Source organism: Aptenodytes patagonicus, chromosome 5 (genome assembly GCF_965638725.1).
Source record: "Aptenodytes patagonicus chromosome 5, bAptPat1.pri.cur, whole genome shotgun sequence".
NCBI classification, from domain to species: domain Eukaryota; kingdom Metazoa; phylum Chordata; class Aves; order Sphenisciformes; family Spheniscidae; genus Aptenodytes; species Aptenodytes patagonicus.
The window spans coordinates 29312082-29339694 of record NC_134953.1 but is presented as its reverse complement, the minus strand read 5'-3'; the positions used below and the strand labels follow the sequence as shown (position 1 = coordinate 29339694).

The window sequence follows — 27613 nt, the reverse complement described above, 5'->3', positions numbered from 1 at the left end:
GGAAATCTGTGTGATGCTGGTCCTCAGCCATCTTCATGAAGAGTACTGCTGGGGGTCAGATGTATGGGTGTGCGATATTGGTTACTGCTCAGGCTCCCTTCAGCTGTGGCAGAGTATCCGACAGACAGTTTGCTAAATCCTGAGGTCTTTTCCGTACATTTCAGTGTAGCAGGTGAACAGGGTACAACTGTGACTTGGCAGCTGCATGGTGCTTGGAGTCCACTGTGGTAGCATCAGTTGTGGTGCAGGGAGTGGGACCTCCCTGCAGGGAAGGGCTGTTTGCCTGTTGTGAGCAGTTCTAGGGCTGTGCTCCTTGCTGGTACCTTGTAAGGAGCATATTTGTTTACAAGCATTACCTTTCAAGCCTGTGGATGAAAGCTGGATCATCTGACTTATCCTTTTTGCAGTGTAATTTTTTTCCAAGCCCAACACTCAGTTGATGTGATACTGTCCAGAAAGCAGATATAAGAGAAACCTCTTTCCACCTCTGCAACTGCAAAGATCACAGACGCTTACACTCGGTCTGTATTTTGAAGCAATACCCACAGAAAAAGCATGGTTTGCTAAAATTTGGGGGTTTCCATGCACTAGTGCTGCTCATGGGTGCTCCATGCAGCTCGGGAGATTGTGTCGATCCCAGTGGCCATGGCCCAAGTCTAAACTTAACCTTGACAGAGGGATGAAGATAGTTCCCTTTATCTGATTGCAAATGAGGAAATACATGTCTTAAAATAATTAATGGTCCCTGAAGAGTATCTTTTTATTAGCATGTGTGTGTTTGAAAGCCTCCAGTCTATAAATACACAGTAGTTTCCTCCTCAGAGTCAATAGGGAGAACATCCCGGGTCTGCAGAAGCGTTTCTCTCCCACAACACTTGTTTGCATCAAGAGGACATGACGGGGCAGGACCGTGCTGGGTCACGCTGTGCATCAGGAGCCCGGTGAAGCAGGATGGGGAGCCAAATATCACATTTCACTGGAAAGTTTTCCTTTTTATTGCAGTTTCTTGGGGATGATTTCAAAATGAAACCAAGCAGTAATTAAAAGAGCCCAGACCCAAAAGCATGCCTCGGACCCGACGTGGGGTGATGCTAGCTGCCAGCTTGCAGCACAGCTGGCGGTTTGCTGCGTTATCATTAGGGTTGCGTTAATTGCAGGAGATGCAGCAGAGCAGGGAGAGGGGAGGCACGAGGCGGCATGCGCTGCCGCCTGTCCGGCTCGGGCAGGGAGCTTGTGCCTGTACTTGCTGCTGTTTCTGCCTGCTGGCTGCCGCACGTCTGGGTGTGTATAGGAGTCTGCTGCAGCAACATTAATCATTACCTTAGGGAAAGGTAATTATTCGTGAAGAAATCATACCCTGTTAATGAGGAACCATGCTTAACTGCTTTCATGCTGCTCTGAATGCTTGTTTGATCTTCACTGCCTGTGCTGCTGCCGTGCCGATGGCCCCAGCGTCCTCCAAAACACAGAGTCCAGCCCCGCAGCAAGCATTGCTATCTCTGCATTGGGATCAGGCACAACCGAGACTGTGGCAGATAAAAATATAAACCTCAGGTGTTTTTAGTCCCTGTCCTGTGCTTTAGCCATCTGTGGTATGGCGCAGAGGACCAGGAGGGCACTGCCAGCTCTGTTCCAGGGGTTTCCCCAGTGCTGGGGAAAGGCTGGAGCCTCCCAAAGAGCCTCCCGCTCCTCATCCTTGAGGGGGTTTTAAACCTTTAAACCTGGCTTAGCTCCCCTGGCTCAGAGGCACGCACTGGGATCTAAGTGCCTCTTGTCTGTGGGCTGCTGTGTGCATGCTGGTCTCTGGGAGGCTGCTGGCCCCGCAAGTTTGGCAGGAGGGGATTTTTCCTTGGGGAATGGGAGCTCTGTTCTGGCAGATCCAACTCTGACATCGGCAAGGGCAGCCACTGCCCGGCTCCCTGTCCCTGGTCTGTGGCTCAACCATGGTAGCTGGTGGGGCTAAAATTGCAGGGAGAGCACTCACAAGAAGTAAAAGGAGATGAGCCAGCAAGGATGGGGTGCTGTGCCGCTGCCAGCGGTGCCGCATGCGTGCTGCTGGGGCCCCGTACTGGTGTTGGGGATCTTGCTGTGAAACACTGGAAGCTTCAGCAGTGAGCATATCATCAGCGTTGCTTATTTTCCCCTTTATCGCTGCTTCCATGTTATGTGGTCCTTGCTTCCACACATCTTCTGTTTGTCCCCATCTGTCCCTTGTTACGTGCTGACACTGGCAGCCCTTTTCGGGGAGCATCCCCTCCTCTTGTGTTTGTTCAGAGCCTGGTGTAAGCAGCCATCCCTCCTTTTTTTTTTTTTGCTGCATACCAATATATTTGATGCAAGGACGGTCAAAACACAGAAATGTAAAAGTCCTATGGAGCTTATTAATGACCATTCAGCGACACTTTCTGCTTGCTCCTGGAAAAGAGCTTGATGTCCCTAAGCTGGCCCCAGCACAGGGCTTGGGGAGCCTCCTGAGCATAACCTTGGGGGTCCATGTGCTGTAACAGAGGTGTCTGAGCTGCCTCCAGGATCACCGGGGGGTTTGTAGCCCTGTGGTGATGGGGGCACATTGCTGTGTTAGTCAACTGGTCCTCCAGCCACCCCATCCTCCCTTATGTCATGGTCTCCTTGCGCGAACCCAGGCTATCCATAGTATAAATATGTGATCTGGGCTTAGCAAATTATGTGTCATTTTGATGGTCTGAAATGCTTTGCTTTTCTATTTGACAGTTTCCATCTGGTCACTGGGTTGCCCGGTAACTTGTGTATTATAAGCCCACCAATGTCCCATAAGAAGCTGGAGACTGTACCACGTGCCCTTGGGAACAGTAAATCTTTGGAAAATGTATTGGTTCCCAATCCTGGCTTTGCAGTCTGGATGAACTTTGACCTCACAAAATAATAGAAGGTGATTTTTCTTTACCAGCCAGCTGGCCTTCAAATGAGCTACTCATAACACCATCGCAAGCTCTAATCCAAGTAAACACGGAAAAGGTGATTTACGAGCTGGGAAGAGAAGCCCTATCAGTTCGTAATGAGGTTTAATACTTAGCGGCATATTCTCAAATATTGTCCTTAAATATTGCAATTGGGTTTTGACTGTATGTTAAAAGATCAGTGTTTTATGCTCTTCATATCATGCAAATGGTATTTTTGTTTGTTTGCATTAACTGAAAGGCAACAAAATAGCAAAACAGGATTAGAAGAGTGATTTGGGGAAAACACTGATTTTTATAGTCAGATTTGAATTGCAATCTGTCTGCTTTTACACGGGAGTAAGTTTATTGGAAAGGATGCCAGGAGGTGAGGCAGAGCTGGGCAACTGCTTGTGGTCAGGTCTGTGCAGAGCTATATGAGCCTGGTTGGCAGCCTGTTCCTTAATATGTGCTCCTCATTGTGCAGCCTTTAGCTTTTCCTACCTAAAACTACCTAAGAAATAGATAAGGATCAAGAGGCATAGTGTGGCCCTTAGGATTTCAGGGCAGAGAGCTCTCTCCTTTCTTGCAGGCAACTCTTTGCGCCATTTTTCCCCCAAAGGGCTCTTCATGGGTTGGGAATCAGGGAGCAGCTGGGGTGGGCTAGGGGCATCCAGGGGATTTCACAGCCTTAATGATGCTGGAGGGGCTTTTTCTGCTGGACATCTGCTGCCAGTTGGCCTGGGGGCAAGGGCTTCTGTGAGATCAACCCACAGGCTTTAACGAGCCCTTCTATCAAAGCCTCAGTATCTTCCATATAGGGGATGAGAGTTCCCTTTTTCAAAGGGCGAATTCAGAGGAAACTTTATTTATTTATTTATTCATTTGCCTGAAATACTTCTGTCCCTCCGGATCGCCTTGTGTACCTTACATGCTTCCAACAGCTCGTGCGAGTGTCCGTCCCACAAAACACCTCTGCACTGATGGGGTGCAGAGGAACACCAACAATATTTAAGTCTAAAATAAATACTCCTCTGGAGTAACTGCCTTCAGGGTGTTTTTCAGGCAGCGCTTGCCCCTTGCCCAGCACACCCAACCTCATCCCGCCGTCTCCGCACGCAAGTCCCTTAAAGCTGTTCCTCTCTCTCACTGTGCGTACAGGGAGTTTTCCACACTTGGAGCCTGTTCCTGTGCATCCCCCGAGGAGTCGGTGGGGCTGAGCCTTTCCCGGGGGAACATGCACTGAAAGAGGAGCTTCACCAGACCACGGCTGCTGGCGCCGTTTGCCTGGACCCTGATGGACTCCGAGGCAGGACTGCATTACCATGGTGATGATCTTAACCAAAACTCGGGAAAACAAAGGTGCTGACTCTGTAACATGCAGGACTGAGCTGGTAAGCTTTGTGAGATCTTTGTTCAAAACTCTTTTGCTGTTGAGAGCTTTGCTGTAGCTTTATAATAAGGGGTTTTTGTGTTGCAGGGCCGGATCTTTAGATGGTTTATAGCAGTGATTTCTACTGAGCTGCATTAATATCTAAGGAGCAGGCGATTAGTAAATGATTGGAGTGCTGTGGCTTTTGCATATGTGAATTTCAGTAAGCATGCAATGGAATAAACAGTAGAAAAAAATAAAATCAATGCCGTGAATAACACAGGCAAGAAATTGCTTCACCAACAGCGAACAGATGCTCATCATTAATAGGAGGATGAGCAAGTGGGGAGCAGGATTAAGTGGGAGATGGTGAAGGGCAGTGCTGTGGTACTTAACAGTCTCACTGGCAGCCTGGAGGGATGCAAATCCAACCACACCGAATGAGCAGGCAACAAAAAAAAACAAATTAGGGGCAGCAAACAGCCTAAATGATGCTGCAAGGGGCGAGCAAGGCTGTGGGGCTGAGCGTACCTACGGTAGTGGGAAATGAGGGGCAACGCATTTTCTGGGGGCAGTGTCAGAGCAAGTGAGGGTGGGGAGCAGAGGCAGGAGGAGGAAGTGCGGGATGATGGAGAGTCATCTGAGAAAGCCCAGAGCAAGGCTGGTTGTGGACGTTTGCTTCTCTGTCCTCCGGGAGGGATGGTCATAGTCCGAGAAGAAATTAGACCGAAAGGCTATTCCTCGCAGGGTGCGCTGAGAGCCTCAGATAAGGGCGTGCAGTAACACAGCAGGAAGCATCTGGCAGGATTAGCCATAAATGGGTATTTTGAGCATAAAAGAAATATAAATGCCTAAGTTTGCTGAGGATGACAAACTATCCGGCCGGGCTTTCCGGGCAGATTGCACAGCATGCCAGGGCAAAGGCAGGCTGCCCTGGCAGTGCGCAGTGGAGGAGAAGGCAAGCAAGCCAGAGGCAGCATTAAATCCTGCCTTAAAAGGGTGAAATTTGGGAAGGAAGGATATTGATATATTAGAAAAATATCCTTGCTTTAGTGTTGGCTCCTGCTGGGAAGGCAGCATCTCCCGTGGCTGCTGCTCGGGGCGGCGAGAGGGGAGCCTGAGCATCCAATGCTGGCTGTGCCCCAGGAGGTGTGTGGGGCAGGTGGAGGGGAACTTGCTCTGCAGAGAGGCAGATGAGAAGTAGTTTCTTCTACTACCCCAGGCAGGGATCGGCACCCGGGCTGTCCGACGGCAGGCAGTGGAGGTGCGGAGCTGTAACACAAAACTTTGCCCTCGTGTGTTTGCTGAGGGCCTCCCGCAGCTCTGGGGCTGGGTCAATAGTGCAATGATAGTCCTGCTTACACAAGTTGAATTGTTGGGTTGTCCAGGCTGTTAAATTGGGGCAGATGTTCACAAGAAGTCTGATCCACCAAAGAAAGCAAGAGTTTTTCCATTGACTTCATGAGAAAGGCCAAAAAGCAAAACCTAAAGGAAATAAGTGTCCGAGCAGCGGGACAGTATCACCTACCAATGCCCAATGGGCTCGTTTGGTTCAGTTCCCAGTTTGGCGTTAAGACGAAACTCTTACAAAATGGTAATTATACTCAATATGAGACATAAGTCATCTTAAGATGTTCCTCCCCCTCCCGCGTTTGCAAGCAGTATAGCTGGTCTCTGGGGCTGGCACACAGAGGGGTGCTGGCACAACCACCGCCTTCTCTGGGGCTTGTCCCACTTCCATTGCTGCTCCACTTTGGCCACTCTTTGGAGACAGCTGCCTGTCCTCGTTGTCTCCTGATTAATTCTACCTGCCACTTCATAAGGTGGGGCTTAACAGATAAAAATAGCCTGACTTCACCTAGAAGAGTGGCACATGCTCCAAAGAAGGTGACCAACCCTTATTTACCTTGTCCACATCTGCACGCCATCGTTGTTTTCTGCCTCCACATCCCTCTATATTCAATATTTACAATATTCTGTATATGAAGTGGGATCCTTTCATTGGATTGCTCTGTACAGGCAGGTGCCAGCATTTGGTACGTTATTATTATTGTTATGTGAGCAGGCAATGTGTAAAACATGGATCAGGAGAGAAAATGTGAATGCGGTGGCCTAACACCAGATAAAACACAGCTATGACAGCACAGATGAACAGGGAGGTCATGCTGGTGCTTCCCTCAGATGATGTAAAACCTCGGTCAGATGGGATGGTGTTGCCAGGAAAAACACTTCAGAAGCAGAATATGGATATTTTTGAGGATAATAAAAGAACAATTAGTATGAAAGTGTGTTTTTGCAAACATAGCTGAAATGGCATGTAGCTGCAGATGACATATTGATTTATTGTATATAAAACTGTCCATGCCCATTTTTAGAAGCCTGATGATGTCTCTTGCACTGTCAAGAGGAAAATTCTCAGAAAAAAAGAGTGTAAAAAGCATCCAGGATTATATTGTACCCATATAGTAGCGTTTTTCCCTATTTTTAGTGCAAATCAGCACAATCTGAATGCGGACTCCCCAGAAGTGCTGGGGTGAGGGCGTCTTGCCTTAGAAACACACTATATGTTTTAAAAAAACTAAACAGAATCATAGAATCATTAAGGTTGGAAAAGACCTCTAAGATCATAGAGTCCAACCGCCAACCCAACACCACCAGGCCCACTAAACCATGTCCCTAAGTGCCTCATCTACACGTCTTTTAAATACTTCCAGGGAATAGCCGCTTTCTACCTAGATGGGAGGCCTTAATGGGCTTGGATGGGGTTCAGATACCACTGCTGCTGCTTTCTTGCCCAATCCAGAATTACTGCTGAATTGCAGCTCCCAGTTTAGTTTCTCCAGTGTTTTGGGTCCTGCAGCTGGGGATTCGCTGCAGCTATTCCTGTGGGTAAGGACTAGGTGCGGGAGCCATGATGTGCAACCTCAGGCCTTGACACCGACTCTCTGCAGTGTTTAATTAAATTTGATTTCACTGAGGGAAGATGACTGGGTCTGTCCCCCAGTCCCTGCCGAAACGGGACCCTTGCAGGCGCCCGAGGCTCTCCTCCCCGCTGGGTGCTGTGCGACTTTGCTGAGGCTGGAGGCAGGGTGGTTTCTGGTGCCCGAGTCGAGTCCACGAGAAGTGAATAGTTTTTCTGGTTGTTTGCAGCACACTCCAAAGATGAGTCAAGGACCTACCCTCTTCTCTTGTGGCGTGATGGGTAAGTAACAGAAACTTCTGTCCATATTTACTTCACCTCCACTCCCGCTTCCTTATAGCGATGGGTGGGAAGATGTCCTGACTGGCTGGATCTCTCCAAAAAATGCTCCCCTGCAGACCCTGGGGGGGGCGTCCACCCACCTGCCCCATGTAGCGGGGATGGAGGGGCACTCACCACACCACCCACTTAGTGGTGGCCATCGCGCCTGTGCCACCCTCCTTCCCAGAGGCGGTTGTCCTGCCCCATTGCCATTGCTGAGTGAATTGCTTATCTCCTTCCCCCTTCTCAGTGCTTTGATATGTCTGCTTATTTTCAGAGTAACTTGTACAGTTGAGATCATAAGCATTTTGGGTCTGAGACTGTGTTTGAGTATCCAGCCCACAACTGTGGCTCTTGACTGTTTGCACGATGCAAGTAATAAATATCAGTATTATCACAAAAATGTTCTACCACTTGGCATGAAGTGTTTGGACAGGCATCAAACAGTAAGAAAAATGTCTTATTTTTGCCTTTGACAATAACCATGGTATAGGATGTTTAATACCTTTCATGTCAGAGCTTGCTATCAATTTTTATGCTGAACAGCCACCAAAATTGATGGGGGATTGGTGCCTTGGCTGGTGATCCTGAAAAACTGATAGTGCTGGAGGATGTGCTGTTATATTGTGCTCTTTTGGTTTTGTAGGGAGGAGCTAGTCACTAGGCGAAGTCTCAAAACTCAATTAAAATTGTAAGTCAAGTTTGAGCCAATGCTTTACAGACAAAGAGGCTGCCCCTTTTCTTCATGGACGCAACTCTCATTAGTGTTAATGGGAGCCGAGCACATGCATTGACAGGAGATATTTCCCAAGCGCTCTGATAACTCCAGTCATCAGGAGGGGGGGTGGGAGAAGATGGAAAGCATTTGGATTTTTTCAGATGAAAGTCACAAGCTTCAAAGTCAAGAAGGGCTAGAGACAGCCCGTTCCCTTTCTCCTGCCTGTCAAACATGAGTGAGGAACAAAGAAAAACATGAGCAAGAAACAAAGAAACCCAATCAGATGGTTTTGTCTTGCACTGTGGCACTGCCAGGGTCTTCAACAGATATGAAGAGTCTGTGCCTAATTGAAAAGCAGCTTGTCTTTAAGAGCTTTTATAAAGCCTTCTGTGTCTTCGTAGTGCTGCGCTGGTCTTCCTTGGCTGCCAAATTATCCTCTTTCCAACGGAACCGAATGTCACCTCCTTGACCACAGCTTGCCATTTAATGGTCTTCGTCATGCCCGGCCAAAAAGACCCAGTCTCTTCAGCATGCAAGGGCATTGGTTGGCTTGGGTATCTTTCCCGAGCGTTCTTGATCATCTGTGCTATCTCCAAATGTGGGCCACGATCACAGACTAATCCAGTGTCAAAACTTGCTTGACTTTTTAAATAAGTCCCATGGTTCTCATGGCACCGAATGCAAAACTGGGGGAATATTTCAGGTCAAAGGGCCAAGTCCCTGTCGGTGAAAAGCGCTGAGATAAATCAATTCAGTGAAGTTTGGACTGGCAGTGCAGCCAACCAGAGGCAAAGACTCATAGTCCCATGTACAATGTTGGGGGGATATAGAGGGAAGTTGGCTGAATTTTCTGAGTTTTTCACCAGAAGAGGCTGACGGTCTTAGCACAGGGTCTTCCCAGTTGCCTCTGGGGGCGAGGGCAGCTTTGGGCAGGAAGGCAGCTTGTGGCTGGTCCCAGCAGTCATGGGACAGCGGGGCAGAGGGAAGCCCAGCCTCGGCCAGGCTGCCAGGGAGAGCATCATCCAAACCCTGGAGCTTCCCACAGGCATCGGCTCAGGAGCGTTTATCTCCAGGAATGAGAAGGAAGAAGTTGGGTCAAAGCCCCAAAGGGTGTGTAATGCACCATGACCAAGAAACCCAGCTGGGCCAAGATGGCAAGGCTGGGGTCCTGCTTACCCGTAGCATAATGTGGGGAAAAGAGTAAACTGATGTAGATACCTCGTAAGGTACTAAACACCAGAAGAATCTGAATATCAATTATAGATTGTAATATAACTCAATATATGAGTAAACATTATTAAAGACTTGATATGTCGGATGATGCAATGTTAGATCCACTTCTCAAGGTGATCTAAATAATCTTTTGATTTTTAGATTTGTAAGAAATACTCCTGCCAGTGTGATGACAATATTACTAAAAAGATTGGTTTTTACCTTTATATAGCCCTTTGCTGGGAGGAAGATTAAAGGTGAAATGCCTAAAACTATAAATTCAACAATTATTCCCTTCTCCTTGATGGGTCCTTGAAACACCTGGGAGTATAAGAATTGTCCTGTTGTTGGATAGGGTTTTTTTTTCTCCTTTTTTCCCTTTCCTTCCCCTGCAGTCTTCATCACATGCCCCCAGTCAAAATATCAGTGACTGTGCTAGAGAAAGAAGGCGCTGTATTAGGAAGTTGGGGCATTACTTTTGACTTCCTATATTGAAATGTTTCTGTCTTTGGGTGGATGGCAGAAGAAAATTTACAATATTTTAACAAGGCATTGGCAGCATCACCTAACCTTTCCCTAGCAGGTATATAAGCAGCACTCAATGTCTAAATCGGTAGCACCAGAGGCTGCACTAGTCCAGCCTTTTAAGGGAAACTCAGCAGGCGTATGCCAACAGCTGTGGCCTCCTGTTTTCTGTGTAAGCAAGAAATTATCTTTGAGGCAAACTGCAGGCAGGGTTTTATTGAGGCTGTGACAAGGTGCTTGCAAGTGCAGTCACCCTGGCCGCAGGATCAGTGTCCTGGCATGGCAGTTGTTGCATGCATAGCCCTGCTTGTAAAAGGGAAGGAGAGGATGGGTTTGAGCCCATCAGGGACGGATCCATCTTCTGTGAAATGCTCTTTTAAAAGTAACAGTCATTTGCTTTTCCCCTTGGAAAGCACCCCCAGAATTTGTCCTTGTAGAGCGCTGTGGCAGAGTGGGGTGATGGACGAAGCGCACAGGTCAGCTCGTCCGTCCTTCGGCACACTCCTCCACCATCGTGGTTTGGCAACACCAGCAGTCCAAGAGGCAAGTGTGCCAGGGGGGTTGCAGCCTTGGGTCTCGTCATTGCACACCTCTTACCTGGAAATTACTTTTCACACCGCATAGGTGATGGAGGAAAGCCAAGAAGCCAGAATGAAGTCCAGCTGGGGGGTGATGCCCCTCGATCGCATCCCGAAAGCACCCGCCCACCCCTCTGCCTCCCAATGCAGGGCTTGCATGCCTCCTGTTTCTGAACCGGGATTTCCTGGGATTTCAGGGTTTTTTTGGAAAGCCAGCAGCGTAGAACAGCATCTTGGTGCATGTTCAAGCACAGTCAATCCACAAAGAGAGAAAGACGTGCAGGGAAAGCCAACAAGGCGTAGCTGGAGCGGGGAGAAGCCGCCAGAGGATTGTGTTGAAGAGCAGGGCACGTTTTGCCATCGAGGTGGGGAATGTCCCTCCCCCGTGCAGGCTGTTGGCACGAGGAGCCCGCAGCCCACTGGTGTGTTTGTTCTCCAGCAGTAGATTTTAGGGGCTGTTGTTTTCATTTCCCATTGAAGCACAGCTCCGCGCATCGTATTTTAATCTTATTCCTGCAATGGGAAGGCTCTATGGCACTGCCATCGGCTAATTACAACCATTAAATTTGTTCCACATTTAGTAATCGTCTCTCAAACATAAACAGGGGGCAGTGGAAAATGCAGGCTGCCTTTTCCCCCGTGCACGGAGACTGGGAGACTGAAATTCGACTTGAACAACATGGGAAAAAAGGGAATTGGATGCACACCCGTGTGAAGAGAAATGTTTGGGTTAAGATCCAAACAGAATTTATCTGCCAAAAAGGAGAAGAAAAATTGATTGAAACCCATAATTGCTTTACAAGTTGCCATAATAAATTATGTATTAATGTAAATTTTTTCACGGAAAAAGAACGTAGAGGAAACTTGAGCAGAAGGATCATGCATTATGTATAAAAAGGAACTGTAAAAATATTATAGCAGCACATTTGTGTCGCTGTAGTTAAAGTTGTGTCAGCGTTTTGGTTTTACACCCTTCTCTGTGGTTATGAACGTGGTCATTAAAATTTAGTTTGTGTCACCAGAGGAGCACAGCAGTCGTTTAAAAAGCCTGCGACCATCCCGAAGCAGGAAGGTGCCTGGCATGTCTGTGCACTGCTCCTGCAAAACCTGGAGCTCAGCATTTGGAAACCTGGCTGCAATGCTCTGAGGGTGGATCCCATTCTCCATGGGGCTGTGCAAAGCCCTCAGGGACGTTTTGGAGGACAACACCCCTCTCCTTGATTTTGGGACGTGACTTCAGCTCATGAGTGCCTCATGCCCCGGACCACTGGGCTTGTTTAATGTGGTGAAGGTTGCACAGGATGGACACTGTAAGGGTTCATGTTCACTCTTGAAAGTGAATGTCTCAGTTTTGCCTGAAAGGAAATTTAGGAATAGATAGTGGTGCCGATAGTGTTTTGAGCATGCTATCGATGGTCCCAGGACGGGTTGGGCCGTGCTCGCACGCAGGTGGCTTCTGGCTTGTCTCTGAAAATAGGAGAGGGGGAAAATAAACCAGGTGAGGATCACCCGGCAGCCAGAGCCCAGAATGTGCCAGGTCTTGCTGGGGCTTGTTGCCACTTGCCCAGCCTGGCGAGTCCTGCTGGCACGTGCTGGCAGGGCACTAGCCTTGCGCAGAGAGCAGATGCTGCGGCTTACAGCAACAGCCGCTATTCACCCACACCCCAAGTGCTCTGGCAGTTTGACACCCAACATCTCCCTCCCAGAGCATCCCTGGCAGGGCTGCTCCCCACCACCCCGGGGTCAATGGCTCTGCCACCAAACTGTCCCGGAGGCCTGGCAGGGCGGTGGGAAGGCATACAGGCTGGGGGATGATGCGGGAGCCGGGGCTCAGGTTGCTCTCTCTGGGGCTGAATCAAGCTAACTCAGCCTTGCTTTGGAAAGCAGAAACAGTTTGGGTTTGGGTCCCCCTGCAGCTGGGCAGCCTGGGACATTGCAGCTGTACCCTGAATTTAATGCTGCTTTGCGCCAGTCTGAATTTCTTGCTGCTTCGTGCATGGTTTGCAAGAGGGCTCAGGCTCCTGCTGCAGCGGCCAGAGCGGGCAGGATGAGAAATTCAGTCCTCCCCAGGCTGCCGATAACACCCCTCTGTGTCTTGGGAGCTGGAAAGCTATTTCACAACCAAAGAGATGCCAGAAAATTCACTTTGTGTTGCCTCACCCTGGAAATACAGATTTGCAGATCAAAACGTCTCGAAAGAAATTTGCTGGACATGCTCATTAAGTGACTTGAAGTGCTTATTTTTGCAGTTTTAAGTTAAAATCCAGAAGTAAGATGCTATTTCATCCAAAGACACTAACAGCCAAGAAGGACCTGTTTAACCGGGGGAAGAGCCCCTTGTGCCACACTTACAGCATGCTCTGGTTGTAAACGTTCTCCTATCATTTTTCCAATAGGCAAAGGAGAGTTTTCCAGTGAAGCAGCTCACTTACAAACCGAGGGGTTCTCATGTTGGGTTTTATCCTGGAACAAATTACTGCCTCAGGGTAAACCGAGTTGACGTTTGTAATGTAAGAAAATTAATACATGCTTAACTGCAGCAGTATTAATGGCTCCACTGCAGTTATCGTTATCAGCGTGCTCAGGATGTGAATCTTAGTCTTAAAAAATTGAACAGAAAACCAGCCGCTTTTTCTCAATAAGGCTTTCCTGAGTCCTTTAATTACACCCTCAGCCCTTCGATTACCCCATTTTCAATTTGTTTTGGGGCAAACAGTTTTCTGTTTGCACTGAAAAACATTTTCTGGGTTATCTGGTAGTTTGGGACCAGTCAGTGGTGCTCAGGGGCTTGGGGGGGCCATGCTGTGCCAGGGTCTCCTCCTGGGGTGCCCTATACAACCCCTCTGCCCTGCCAAAAATACAGCTCCCACGGTGCAAGGGGAAAAACAAATAACCCCAAGCTGGTGCTGGGGATAACGGTGCGATTACTGGTCTCTTTGCAAGGCTTGGAAGATTTATAGCTGTTTGTGCCGAAGCAGGGGTGAAAGAGGAAGGTGTCCCGTATCCTCCTCACCAAGGCCTTTTGTACAACGTGACGTCTCCGACCGGAGGATCGTGGCAGCTTGCCATGAAAAATCAGCTTCTATTTCTGTTTCTTTTGTCTGCTGACCTGACCCAAGAAATCTCTCTGCTGGCAGTATAATAAGGAGGGGAAAATAATAAAGATCTAAGTGTAGATGTAATTGTTTAGTGCAGATTTCTCACTTTTCATTGTGTTTATTAAAATGAGGACAGCGACAGATAAAATGTCTTGTGGTTATTGAGGGCAGAGCCAGGCTGTTTGTGGCTGGAGCTGTTACAGCAGCAGCTGGATGCAGGGAGAAATGGGAAAACTGGCCAAGAGTGGTGTAAGGGGCCCCAAATCTGACCTCCTGACTTGAAACCGAGCCCTGGTCGGAAGTGTTCTGCACCATCGCATCTTTCCTATCAGGCTGGCACCTACAGCTGCGGGCTGGTGTACGGCTCTTAATTCGTCCTTCAGTTGCCTGAGTGGAAAAACCCCCAAACCCCTAAAAAATATTGCACGATTTAGATACGATCATATGAAACTTCGCAGCGACGGTTAGCTAGCATGGTTTGCCTCTGTTTGCAGCAGCTGACAACAAAAACAGTCACCAGAGAAGGTCTGTTGGATGATTACTTTTTTCCATTGCGGCAGCTGATGGGGTTGTCCTACCATGGTTTTCCTGTTGAGCGTCAACAGTATATCTGCAGAGAGTCCCATTCGTCTGTGCAGCCTGCACTGGGAAGCCAGACCTTGATGATACTTTGCTTTCTTCTTTTATTGTGAGCAGGACCGTGTGCGGGAATGAGATCATCACCCTCAATCCTCTCTTTTGACACAGTCATTAGTGGCATTTCTGAATATAGCTGTAGCCAGGTTTGCAGTCTTCCTATGTGGAACTGCCCGTAGCCATATACATTTCAGCCCGTGGCCTCTGGAGGTGCAGGTTTCTCGGAGCTTTACCCAGGCACTGCAAAACCCATCTGATAAAAGGAGTATCTTTATGCCAACCCCGAAACCATGCAACAGGTCACCACTGTCTTTTGCTGTGCTGCATTGGAAGACTGTTAATGCAAGCCAAATTTGCAGGAGGAACAAATTCCTGTGTAAACAAGCTGAATGAAAGAGAGAGGGAGAAAATGTTAAAAAAGTGTGTTTAAAAAAAAAAAGTGAACCTATTAAGCGATTTGGTCCTTTAAATAAATGCTTCAGCGTTAGTTTGTTACAGAAATGCAAGCAATTGGCTGTGCTAGGTACGACTGGGATTTTCAAGGCAACCCCAAAGAGATGCTAAGCCCAGGTTGCCGCAGAAGGGTAGGAGGGTGTGGGTACCCGGTTCCCGTAGCACTTTCCTGCTCCGTGTGGGTAGCCAGGCAGGTGGGCACCTGGGCCAGAGCACCCAGGTGGCCCCAGATTTGGGGGACGGAGGGGAGGTGGCCGATGAGCCTCCCAACAGGGACCTAAGAACAGCATCTTGCAAAGAACTGCTGGAGGTTTATCGTCCATCTATTATAGCATCGGCCATCTTAGAGCTTATTATGTGCACTGACTTTTGTTAGACACAGTATCTTTGGGTCGGCTTGGAATAGATGCTCAAAGCCTTAGTGGGGATAAGTTAGTTTAATTGGAGCAATGCTGTTTTAGCAACAGCTGAGAGCAGGACAGCCCGATGGGTGTCGGGATGGCTTTTGGTTTCCTGTAGACTCTGATGACCTTGTTGGGATTTCTGTGCTCCGACAGGCCGGGGGGGGGGCACTCCCCGTTCTGTTAGGACCATCCCAACTGCTATCTCATCTCCTTTCTGGTGTTTTGTCCCCCGAGGTCCATCTCGCCCCAGCGGTGCTACAGCTTTGTGCTCTTCACTTCCAGTTTTTGTGAATGTCTCAGGCAATTATTGATTGTGGAGCCCAGGACAAACCGCACGCGTCTGAGACGTGATTTAGCACGGAGATAAGGCAATGGCCATACCATTTTATATTGCTGAATTTCCCTTAGCTAGTGCAATCTGGATATTCAAAGGCATGTTTTTATCTTCTTCTAGCAGTTTTGCTCCTGCTGTGATTATCACTTTGTCTCTCTCTCTCTCCATCTACACCGCAGCAACCACTCTGCTGGCAGTTTGGAAAACCATATTCCAAGAGTTAATTAATTTGTACTGGAAAATGTCCCATATGCTACTCTTTTTGTTTATGGACGTAGAAAGTGAATTGCAGAATTAATTAACACTAATGCCTGTGCGTGTGTGGTTTTTTTCTCCTTTCTGAACCAGAAAATGACAGATGGAGAGATCTCAGCAGGAAATGTCCACTTCAGCTCGAGCAGCCGGGCGCCAGCATCTGGGACTGCTTGTCGGACAAGGGCAAGGAGGGCTCGCGCTGGCCGAGGGAGACGGCCAGCACCTGCTCCGTCACCAACCTGATCAAAGACCTCAGCCTCAGCGACCCCCACGGCAACCCCTCAGCCCCCCCCAGCAAGCGCCAGTGTCGCTCGCTCTCATTTTCGGATGAAATGTCGAGCTGCGGGACCTTGTGGAGACCCTTAGGCTCGAAGGTTTGGACCCCGGTCGAGAAACGGCGGTGTTACAGCGGGGGGAGCGTGCAACGCTACTCCAATGGCTTTGCCACCATGCAGAGGAGCTCGAGCTTCAGCCTGCCCTCGCGGTCCAACCCACTCTCCTGCGAGCATCCTGCCCTCAGCAGCCGGCTGGGATGCCAGCTAAGGAAATCGGCTACTGGTGGGCACGGAGGAGACCGGGTGGACATGCAGAGGTCTCTCTCCTGCTCACACGACCGCTTCTCCTCCTCGGAGTACTGCTCACCCTCGGCAAGCAGCACGCCTGCCTCCACACCGGAGCTGGAGCGACGGGCTGGTGGGCTCTCCCGAAGCCGTTCACAGCCCTGTGTCCTGAACGACAAAAAGGTCGGGGTCAAGCGACGGAGACCAGAGGAGGTTCAGGAGCAACGGCCCTCACTGGACCTCGCCAAGATGACCCAGGTAAGAGGCGATGGTGCTGTCCCTGCGAGGGCCCTGCAGACAGGGCTTAGCAGTGAGGTGATGCCGTTCTCTGCTTTGCTAAAAATCCTTTAGCATCCTCCTGAGGTGGGTCTGTGGTGTGCAGAGTAACACGGATGTTATGGGGAAGCACAACCTTCTGTCCAAGCAGGAAACCCGTTCCCCTGCAAATGGATTTCTTTAATAAATCCCTGCATTTCTGTTCTGCACTGATTTTTCCACACTGAGTCCACTGTGTCGTTGTTTGCTCCTGGCATGTGTTTCAAACAGGAATACGTTAAACCCCACATTTTTGAGTTCAGGAGAGAGGAGCCCTGAGTCTGCTGTGAGGAGGTGAAGGCAGCACCCCAAGGCACCTAGCCCTGGCTCCGTCAGGAGCCGAATTCATACTGCTACGGGCTTTACTTACTGTTAGCCTCTGTAATTTTCCACTCTGGAGATGTTATCACGTTTCATTTTCAGTTGCAAACACAGAGCACAACCTCCCTCTTCAATCTGCCGTGCAAAGCCAGATAACAGATCTGAAGTGCGAATCGGGGAGGATTTTGCTCCTGGGTCCTCTCCCTGCAAGACCAAGTGACTGGACCAAGTGAGAGCCAAAGCGAGAGGCTGCATCGAAGGACAGTGGGAGCAGCGTTTCCATTTCACGCTCATAAGATTTCTTTTTCTGCTGTTTTATGATTTGACATTTCCCACATCAATAATTTATAGTCGTAAAGTCAATGACAACACCAGCTCTGTGTGGGATGGAGATAGCGGCGGGTCTGAAGACCCCAGGGCTCCTGCTGTGGGAGCAGGGGGTTTGCCCTGGCTGCTTCCCAGGGCGGGCTGTCACCTTCTGCCGGCCAGAAAGCTTCCCCCGTCGTTTCGGTTCGATGTGGTCACCTTCTGTACAGTGCTGCTGTGCTTCATCCCAGAGGCAACCGTGTTGGGAGCATCTGCCCTGATTTTCTTTGTACAGCCGCAGCCAGCAAAGCCCGCTTGATGCAAGGCATCCTCTTGTTCGCAGGGAAACTGCTGGCAGGAATTCATCGGGTGGTGTGGAGAAACAGCCATGGTGTTTCTCCCCTTGCTGTTCCCCAGTGAGGTGACATCCAACGCTCTATGTGCATTTTCCCCTCTTACAAGAACACGATATTTTATGGCGTTTCATGCCTGGCAGTGCAGAGGGTGTTTGAAGGAGTGCAGCGGTGCTGGAGGAAGAGATGGACTTCTCCTCCTCCAGAGGAGCTTAGAGGATAAAATGGGTGAGGGAATCACATATTTGGGTGATAGCAGGGGAAAAACACGAGGGTTGCTCTCGTCTTTTGATAAACCACGCCAGCAACGTTTAATATGCTAAGCTTATTTTATTAACTAATAAGCTGGACGGGCAGTAAAAACAACTTACACATGTTATTATATTTTACTAGCTGCAGGTTGGAATAGCACAATTGTCCCCTCCTAATTCTCTCTGTAGAAGCAGCCACTCGTTGCTTCACCCGTATGTGCAGTGCAGGATGTCCCGTAAGCCCATGCGGGAGTTCCTGGCAAACCAAAGCCTGCAAAAGACCCAAACTGCCTCAAAACCGGTGGTGGGGAGGGTGAGGCTGCCCCTTCACTGCCTGCCTTCCTGCCCCTGCCTGGAGCCCACAGGCACGGAGCCCCACGAGCTGCCGCCACGGGGAGGGGGCAAAGGTGACTGTCCCCAGATTGGTGTCAGACATGCGGGGAGCAATGCGAAGCAATGGCCACGTCCCTCCAGCTTGCTCAGAAAGTGGCTTCACCACTTGTTCCCAGGCAGCTCCTCACTTTAAAACCAGCATGTTAAAACTGCCTTTGCCACCGCATGCTGATGACTGCAGGTTTCCTCGAGTCTCTGTTACTAACCCGCTGGCGTGAGAGAAGGTCCACGGCTGTGGAAATGGGCCAACCAGGTGCATTTGCTGGTGCCCATGGTGCAGAGCGGCCAGGGAAAAAGGGGGAAGGATGCAGCCCCAAGCGCAGATGCCGGGGCTGGGAAATGGGCTGCTCCTCTTTCTGCGTGCCCAGCAGTGGCCAGGGAAATCTTCCTCATCCACATTTCCTCCGACGGCATTTTCTGGGGCTGTATTTGGAAATGTAAAGCGTAACTTGCATTTGTACTTCACGTGGGGCTTTGCATACACACAGAGGCATGTGTGCAAAGGTTGATGAGGAGCCGTGCAAAGGGTCATGTTTGCGTATCACTGGGTTTTGTTGCATCGGGGCAATTTGGCATGGAGACATGTTAGTAGCATGTGTGGTTGTGTGGGTGCACAGGTAACAAAATCCAATGCAATATCTGTGCGCGCGGAGCCGGTTGTGCACGTGCCAGTGAGTATCTTGGTTCAGTTGCCCACTGGGGTGTCTGCTTGCCGTGACCAGTGGTTTGGTCTTGCAAGGCTGAACGTGCCAATCATATCCCTCCGGACAAGCTGCTCAGTACCTCGGGAGGAGGTGGAGGTGATCATCAAGACCTTTTGGGATGAGACCAAAACATTGAATGAGTTGCAAAGCCTCGGTATGATGCACGTGTGCCCCAGCTGCATCTGCTGGAGTGCTCACGGCTGAACAAAGGGAAGAGATCAAAGGGACGGGACTATTTTTATTCACCTGGCTATTCTGAGAGCCTGTGCCATGGTTACCGTCTCTGAGCGGTGCTTGCACCATGGTAAGGTGAGCATTTCAGTGGTTCTGGGAGGGCAGAGCAGAAGTCATCTGCTCTTCTTTGCTCATCGCTTCACGCTGGGCCAGCTTGCAGGGGCACCAAAGGAGAGCATGGAGGAGCAGGGATCGATCTTCCCATGGCCGCAGCCGTGGCAAGCTCTGAGGCTTTGATCCCTCATTAAAAGAATTAATGAGTTTATGCCAATGAAATGAATGAAATGCCAGTGAAGCCTTTTTTTTCCTTTTTTTCCAAAGGCTCCTTGTGATTTTCTGCTCTTTAATTGCCAGCCTTTGCAAACGAAGGGCATGGAGGCAGTGTGGCAGGTAGGGCAGACCCTCAAACGGATCCCACTGGTGGGGATGCAGCCCCAGTGCAGCTCCGAGCAGATGGGGCATCACGTCCAGCTGATTTTGCTGTGAGTGCTCCGCTCTGCAGACTTTGGGGAATAAAAGACTTGCGCCGGGGCCTGGAAAGCCTCTTTTTGTAGCTGGTCTTCCAGCCTGGTGAGCCCACAGATGCTCCTTCCTGGCTCCCTTGGTGCCCATGAGGGGTTTAGTACCAGCTGTAGCTCATCTCCAGCCCTTCCAGGTCCCTGCCGAGGTCTGCATGAGGCTTCGCAGGCACAGTATGCCTGTGCACTTGGTTCAGTCCCTTCTCTGAGGAACAGAATCGCAGGTTAGGATCGCATCCTGCACCTCTTAACCCACCTCTTTGGGTTGGTCTTGGCCCCAGCAAAACAGTCTAAACAAGAGCAACCCCGATGGCCGAGTCCCCACATTGGCTCCTGCGTTGGACGGCTCTCCATCCCACGTCCCCACGGCAGGGACCCTGTGGGGTACAGGGGTGCCCCCAGCACGGGCGGAGGATGCGGCTAAAGGATCTAACAGATCTCAGCATCTGGCTGTCGGACTTGTGTGTCAGACCTGTGTATTAGGGGCTAATACATAAGTAAAGAAGGACTGACACAAACCTGCCTAAGACCCAGGTTCAGAAGAATGAAGGTACAGCAAGGCCCGGCAGGTTGCCCTTCTTGAGCATACTTGGGGAGCACAGAAGGCTTGGATCCTGCCTGGAGACCTCTCTGGACCACTGGGAGCTGGGCCACTGGCTCCCACAGACCGTGCACTCAGAAGGGGGTCTTGCTTTCTGTCCCCCCTGGCAGCCTCGGGGTGTCATCCCTTCCCCAAATCCCTAACCATTTGCAAGCCATTCTTAAATCCTCTCACCAGGTTAATCTGAAGTGAGCTTCACGATTTTCAGCCGTCAGCGGAAACGTGGAAGAGAAGCAGTAAACAGAAATGGGCTGAGAAGTGGGGATGGCACAAACAAGTGCTCGCAGTTACAAAATAGCCAGGATGCTAAAAGCAGTAGCGTGTCACCGGAGCAGATGTAATCGAATTTCAGAAGGGCTGTGGGCTGTGTGGCAGTAGCTGTTAGGCAGGAGAGAGGTGCAGACCCTCCTCTCCACACAGCACTCCTGGTGCTGCCTGGGGTCTCTGCAGGAGGTCACTGCCTCCGGGAAGGGTGCCTGCAGATGCTTTTTGTGCTGATGTATAAGGTTCATGCGATGGATAGGGAAGGAGGAGAGTGTCCAGGCTCTGGTTTCCACCTTTCGGGAGGAAAAGGTCTGACGGGTGGTGCAGAGCCACGGTGGTGGGTGAGGGGGGCTGCACACAGTGCAGTCCTCGACTCCCTCCTCAGTCCCTCCCCAGCCTTGCATTCCGGCCCCGTGTGGGACAGGGGACACGACGAGGAGACAGCGGGACCTTGAGGCTGGAAGCAGAGCTCACAGCTGGGCTGGATCAGTGTTTTCCAGCATCTCTGTCCTTCAGCTGCTCCCTCAAGGCTCCGGTGAGGCTCTTGTAGGACATGGATGGACATCTTCACCCAGAGATGTGAGACACACACATGCGTTTCCTTTGCAGTAGATGTGCCTGAAATTGCTGGCTTACAACTGCAGAGTTAACTAATTTAATTATCCCAGCCGGACCAACTGAGCGCTTCAGCAGTTAGGCTAAGCCTATCCAATAAGCTTTGCAAAACCCAACTGTATCAGATGGCAAATCTGACCAAAATATTTCACCAGGTGGGATCCTTGGGGCAGCCACGAGCTGCTGGCTCTGCCCGCAGGGCGCTGAAGCCTGGCAGTGGCACCGGTGCTCCTGGCACAGCACCGACCTTCCTTGCCCTCCAAGGATGCCATGGGGCAAAGATAGCTTCTCCATTGCGTCAGACCAAGGGGGAAAGTTTGTCAGCTGGGAAACAGAGGGCTTGGCCAGGGAGATCCCAGGGGGTCAGCGGGAGCTTCCCTTTCCCTCCGGTGGATGCTAAGCCCAGGTGCACATTTATAATTTGGATAGCCATGGCTTTGGCACAGGCAAGTGACCCAAGGATGACAAAAAGCTAATCACTCATATGTCCGAAAGCAGCTCAGTCCATGTTCCTGGAAAACCTGCAGCTTGAGGAATAGTTGTGTTTTCTCTGGCTACTGTCCTCCCCATCAAAAAATCCCCCAAAGCGAGACAGTGACGCCTGAGCACCCTGTGTTACTCAGCTACCCTCAAGCATGAGATTAGACAAAAATAGTTGTTGGGGTGGTTCATGCTCTGCAAGAACCGGTATGATAAAGAAAGGGTCCTGAAGCCCTGTGCTGTGAGGCATGGGCACTGTAGGAACGAGGAGGGGATTCTCTGGGTGCAGCATCTCCCCTCGTGCTGGTGGCAGTGAGAGTGATGGGCACCCCCCCTCCCATCCCCTCCTCGCCTGTTGGTCCAGGCTGGGTGGCCAGGGCCACTGCCAAACGCCCGGTGGTTGCTAGCACCAACAACCAACAACACTGTCACCAAGGAACTCTGCAACTGGGATCCAGCCCAAGGCACGTCCCGTGGAGCATCCCCAGTTTCCAGGGAGGAAACCCAGCTAGGTTCGGGTGCCCATGGCAGCGGGTGGATCCCCGAGGCAGGGATGTGCTGCTGGGTTTTGGACAGCAGGGCTGTAGCAGAGTGGGAAGAAAGCAGAGCCGGGAGCCGTGCAAGGGCCAAGGTTTTCGTAGCTATTCAGTTATGAAAAGCAGTGCTGGCAGACTGCTCTCCGCGTGGGAGGACTGGCACAGAGGGATGAGCAGGATTAGGCAAGTTACGGTGAGCATTCTTGCCTTTGGTGGGGCGGGCTTTCGGGGTGTGGGGCATGGTCAGAGCCCTCCCTGGGATGGGAACGCTGTGAAAACCAGCTAATTCCTCATGAGCAGTGGGAGATGGGGAATAAGCATGCTCGAGAAAACCCTGCAGGTTTGGGTATTCCCTCAGGCTGCTTTTAGACCCTCTCTAGGAAAGAGACTGGAAAGTAGGTGCTTTCGGATGAAGAGCTGAAATAATGGCAAGGTGTCCGCATGGCTGCACGTGTCCTCTAGTCTGGCTTTGTACGGGGTACAAATGGCTTGTGTGCAATGGTCTTTGTGATTCAAAGCAAAGGAAGGCCAAAGTGTCCAAACTGGGCTTTCCAGTAGACCTCAAAGCATTTACTTTACAGATGGGGAAACTGAGGCACGGGACACGCTGTGAGTCCCTGTGCACTAACGGCAGAGCTGGGAACCGAGCCCGGGGTGCTGGGTGCCAGATCAGCATCTGGCTCTGGCAGCAGATCGGTTAATTTTTTGCTTATGCTGGTGACCACATGTGCTTATAGGCCTGAAACCCTGTACCATAATCAAAATAAAAATAATTTGACCTGAAAGAAATGTTTTCTTTATACCAGGAAGGATATTTAGGCCAGGCAGGAGGGGAGGGAGCCGCTCCTGGAAGCAATTACATGGCCACATAACTGGGCTAATTAAGAAAGAGACCTAAATGTTAAAGTTCTTCTGGGAGGGAAAATACTTGGGAAAACATTGCCTTTAGTTCCTCAAAATCCTGCGTTTGTCTCCTCGCTCTGCTATTCCCATAGCACAGAGAGGGGCGGTGAGCCCACATCGTTCCCCTTCTTATTTACTTATACGGCACCAAAGCAGAGAGGCTTCAACTTCAGGCAGAAACTAAACCGTGAGCACAGTTGTTGAAATAGCAACAATTTTTAAAAGCCACAGCACCATGAAAATCCTTCTGCTCTTTTTAAATGCACACCAATGCTATGCTTTGTGCCCCTTTGCCTTCAAACTGGGTATAAACCCAGCAGGACACACTCAGGCGAGTGGGTGACAATGATGTGTCATTTAATTATCCCCAGTGTCCAGAGGCAGGTCTCTGTTCTTCACCTCAAGGGTTTGGGTACCAGGGAAGCTGCCTGGCTTCTGTGACCACCCTTGTGCCCCTTAAAATGAGGACATCAACCATCCTCTCATTTTGGTGCAGGGCTTGGGCTTGCTTTCCAACTTCAGCTTTTATTCCCCCTTGCCACGTGAAGTACAAGCCCAAGGAGGACAACATCCAACCTCTGAAATCCTGGCAGTTGTTCTGACAGCATGTTAATTAATCTCACGGCAGCGTGCTCTCCTACCTAGGAGCAGTGCTCTCGGTCTCGCAGCTCCGGGGACAGTGTCTGTACCCACGGGCTGTGATCAGAAATGGTCGGGATCAGAGTTTTCCATGAATTGGGAGGTTTCTCAAAGAGCTGGTTTTCTTTTTCTGATGCGGGTGCACCTAAAAAATATGGGAGATGAGCAACATTGCAAAGGTGGCAGGAGGTGGCTTGGACCCTGGCTGTCTTCCTGGCTGGGTTGATTTCAGCAAGAACGGGTGGTTTCATTCTTTGCAAGGCACTAGGAGAAGCTGGCTGGGCATATTAGGTGAGAAAAATGGATTTTCTAAAAAAACCCAGAGTCTGCCAGAGATGCTGTGTGGTGGAGAGACACCTCCATAGTTTTCCTCTCCCATGGTCTGGTGCAATTCTGCTCCAAAGGGTGCCTTGCTGTGCTGGTGACCTGGGGACTTGCCAGCTATCTCCCACCTCCGGATCCGCCGCTTCCCGACGTCTCTGTGTCGACATTTCCTGGAGGATTTGGGGTGCTGTGTGCCAAAACGCTTCGTGGAAGTATGAACGCTGGGTTTGGTGGCTTGTCTGTGTCATCTACGGGAAGCCGAGCCATGGGCCAACCCTGATGTTGGCGTGTGTGTGCTGGCTGAGCAGATTGCTTTCCTTCACACAGGCTCTGGGGAGCTGCAAGGGAGACGTAACATGTCTGTCACACCAACGATGGCCACCCTGAATGAGAATTTGCAGTCATCCCCAGCAATGGCAAAACGAGCCCTCGCTATCTCTTGCGCATTCTGTTTCCTGCCTTATAAAATTTTGATATGGCTGTTACTGAGAGATTTTAATTTGTGTTAACACATTTCCAAATGCAGCTATCCTTTTTACAGATGTGTAAGTGAATCATTTATATATATCTATGAAAAAAATTTTATATATATATGTGCGTGTGTATATATATATATATATATATTTCTTCAACCCCAGCCCTGTTCCCTGCAGCGTGCAACTCCAAGCAGGGGCAGCCCTGGCTGGAAATGGAGGATGGTCTTGTAGTGTTTGGAAATACAACTTGCCATGGAAAGAAATGTCTTTGTGGCGTGTAAGCCGTAGCACCGTTGGCAATAATTGTCAGATGTGATGTGAGATACTGGTTCCTGCCAGCTGTAAGTGCACTGCTATGGTCTGTGCACTGGTAATAAATGAAGACCTGGGGTTGTCACCTGTGCCCCATTTCTGATGGCTCCACAAGATTTTGTCTTCTCTGTGAACCTTCAAAGCATTTGCAGTTTGAAGAGCTACGTCTCTCGTAACAAATACTGTACTACTGATGTCTTCTCCTCCTGAGTTTTCTCTAACATCCATTTACTTTGCTGCAAGAGTTGTACTCGTGAACACTGAGGAGTCCCAAACAGCTAGCAAACTACTTCTCCTCCTCCATGAAGTTCCTTATTATGTAGTATAGCGTATAGCATATAGGACAGAGAGTAGTTGCTATAAATCAAATAAGGCCATTAAAATACAATATGCCCTTACATCTCCTCGTGGTTATGGAGAGCTTCCCATGGTTATGAATTCACCATAAATAGCTATCTGCCCTGCAGGTGGGCTGTGAAGGTACTGAGAGGGTACTGGCAGCAGTGGACACCAGCTTAGAAGGTGGTGAGGATGAAGCACTGGGTGTGCTTGATAAGGAAGAGCTATAGAGAAGACTTTGTGTCTGAAAGACGCCTGTTATGGGAAGGGTGCTGAGATGTTGGAGCCGGGTACAACGGGACTATTTACGTTGTGTGCTGGCTGCTGTAGACAGAGAGTGCCATTCATGGGGTGACTTCACCGTCCTCCGAGGAACATGTGCCTTCGCAGTATGGAGTCATCTGCACCAGGTATCACAAGAGCGTCCTTTTGAAATGTGGATGGGTGGTTCTTGTGTTTTTCAGGATTAAAATCAGCTTCAGCCTAGGCTGGAGATCCAGAGGAGTGGGGTGTGTAATGCGCTTGATGGTTGGGAGCCAGGCTGTCCCCTGCCTTGTTGTCCCCTCCAAACTAAGGAATAATGGCAGTTTCCATGAGGACCCATGCACGAAGGAGCTCGTACACTCCCAAAGCTGAAGTAAACAGCCCACAAGCTTGGAAATGTTTCAGGCTGGTCTTGATGCTGAGTGGGGAGGAGTTTCAAACTGCAGGATGGGAGAAGTGACCTCTCCTCTCCGACCACCCAGCTCTTTCCTTGAAGGGTAAAATTCTCTACATTTTCACATAAGAAGATTTTCTGTTTAAATTTCGGCAGTTTTCAGGCTTGCTGGTGGGGGTGGGAGGGGCGGCACCAATCTCGGTTGGCATCAGCACCCACTCGAGCCAGTGGCAAATATTGCCAAAAGGTAGTGACAGGTGAAAAACTGGAGGTTTTAAATTCCAGACGTATCCCAGGAAATAGTTTGCTATTGATGTAACTTCTGAGACAGATTCCAGCTTCCAAGCCCCAGTGTTTTTTAAATAAACACAAATGAGAGCCTGCAAAGGTCAATTTGTGGCTTGGTGGGAAAAAGCCTTCGGTTCAGGATGAAAAGAAAATGACTCGGTTCGGAGGGTGCAGAGGACCTTGGAGGCCGGCTGGTTTTAACTTTGGCTGCCATCGTTATTCATTGCCCTGGTATTTTTTTATTTAAAAACACAAGTGGTTGAAAAAAATTCAAGTCAATATTGGAAATTAGGCTTATAATGATGTTTACTCCTGGCATGAACTGTTAAGGGTTTTTTTTCCCTCCCTTTTCCTTTGACAAACAATTCTCCGTATTCGTTGAAGTATAGCAAACCTCGTCTTGGCTACCTCGTGTCCACCGAGGCAGCGTAGACCAAGTGGCACTCATTGAAGTTGCCCACTGGCGCAAGCCCACATTGCTGACATCCTCCTGCCTGCGACGCCAGGGAGGATGCTCGTATGCTGCGAGGAACTTCACCCTGAAATATTTCCGTTGCTTTCAGAGATGTTTTGCATCAGTTTTTCCCTAAGCTGCGCTAAAAATAAAAGCTTTTGTTGGGCATCATAGATTGGTCTGATCTTAAGAGTTTTATCAGGTCCAAGTGCATATACTTTTAATGTATAGAGGGCAATACGTTAAGAGGAATGGATGCTTTTGAAATTAAGGCACTGGACTAGAACTCATATGCCTCAGCTCAGTTCCTGCCTCCTCTGCAAATGTCCTTCAAGCAGAGTTTCCCTGCCTCAGTTTCCCAAATGGAAAAATGAAGGCAATGCATTTTTTCACCTACCCCTGTCCATAAGCTCCTGAGGCTGTGCCAGCTCGGGTGGGATGTAATTTGGGTGCTACCCACAGCAATAAAACCTTGCTCTTAGGTACCGGGTCATATCGCTGCCAGAAGTAGCATGCAAAAAAGATCCATCTCCCTATAAAAGGCTGATTTGTTGGTGCAGCTCTGGAGTGACCATTTCAGGCAAGGTACTTCGGTATAGTCAGAGGATGCGTGTAGGAGGTAATTTATTGTAGCAGGCTCTATTTTAGTTACCCGACAGAGCTTTTAATAGCAATAACGTGTAATGCAATGACATCCATTGTTTTGATTTTACAGTCACAACGGTCCCATCTACCCCAGTTATAAATCTGTGACTCACCAAACACAATGGGCTGAAAATAAATTCAGCTGTGGAAGCAGAAATGGGCTGTGCCCAGGGACGTGGGAGTTTCTGCCATGAAATCACTTTTCCAGCGTGGGTCGGGACTTGTGCGTGTGGATGGGCTCCTCCGGCATCATCCCTCACCTGGACAAGGGGGGTCCAAGTGCCCAAGGGCCCTGTGGTACCGAGGACCATGCACTGCCGCCCCCTGCTCCCAGCTCCATCCCCTGCTCCCGGCTCCATCCCGCCATGGGGTCCAGGGACGCG

The 27613-nt window shown here is 49.8% G+C and overlaps 1 protein-coding gene across 2 annotated transcripts in view; it reads left to right on the top strand.

Annotated features, from left to right (window-relative positions):
- The window catches only part of FAM53B (family with sequence similarity 53 member B), a 55234-nt gene that overhangs the window by 14421 nt on the left and 13200 nt on the right, over positions 1-27613 (top strand). For both annotated transcript variants that reach the window (XM_076339201.1, XM_076339202.1), the window contains exons 2-4: positions 4077-4309; positions 7438-7489; positions 15835-16559. In XM_076339201.1, coding sequence (XP_076195316.1) covers positions 4241-4309; positions 7438-7489; positions 15835-16559 — 846 coding nt within the window. In that variant the 5' untranslated portion in view covers positions 4077-4240. The remainder of the gene's footprint in view (positions 1-4076; positions 4310-7437; positions 7490-15834; positions 16560-27613) is intronic.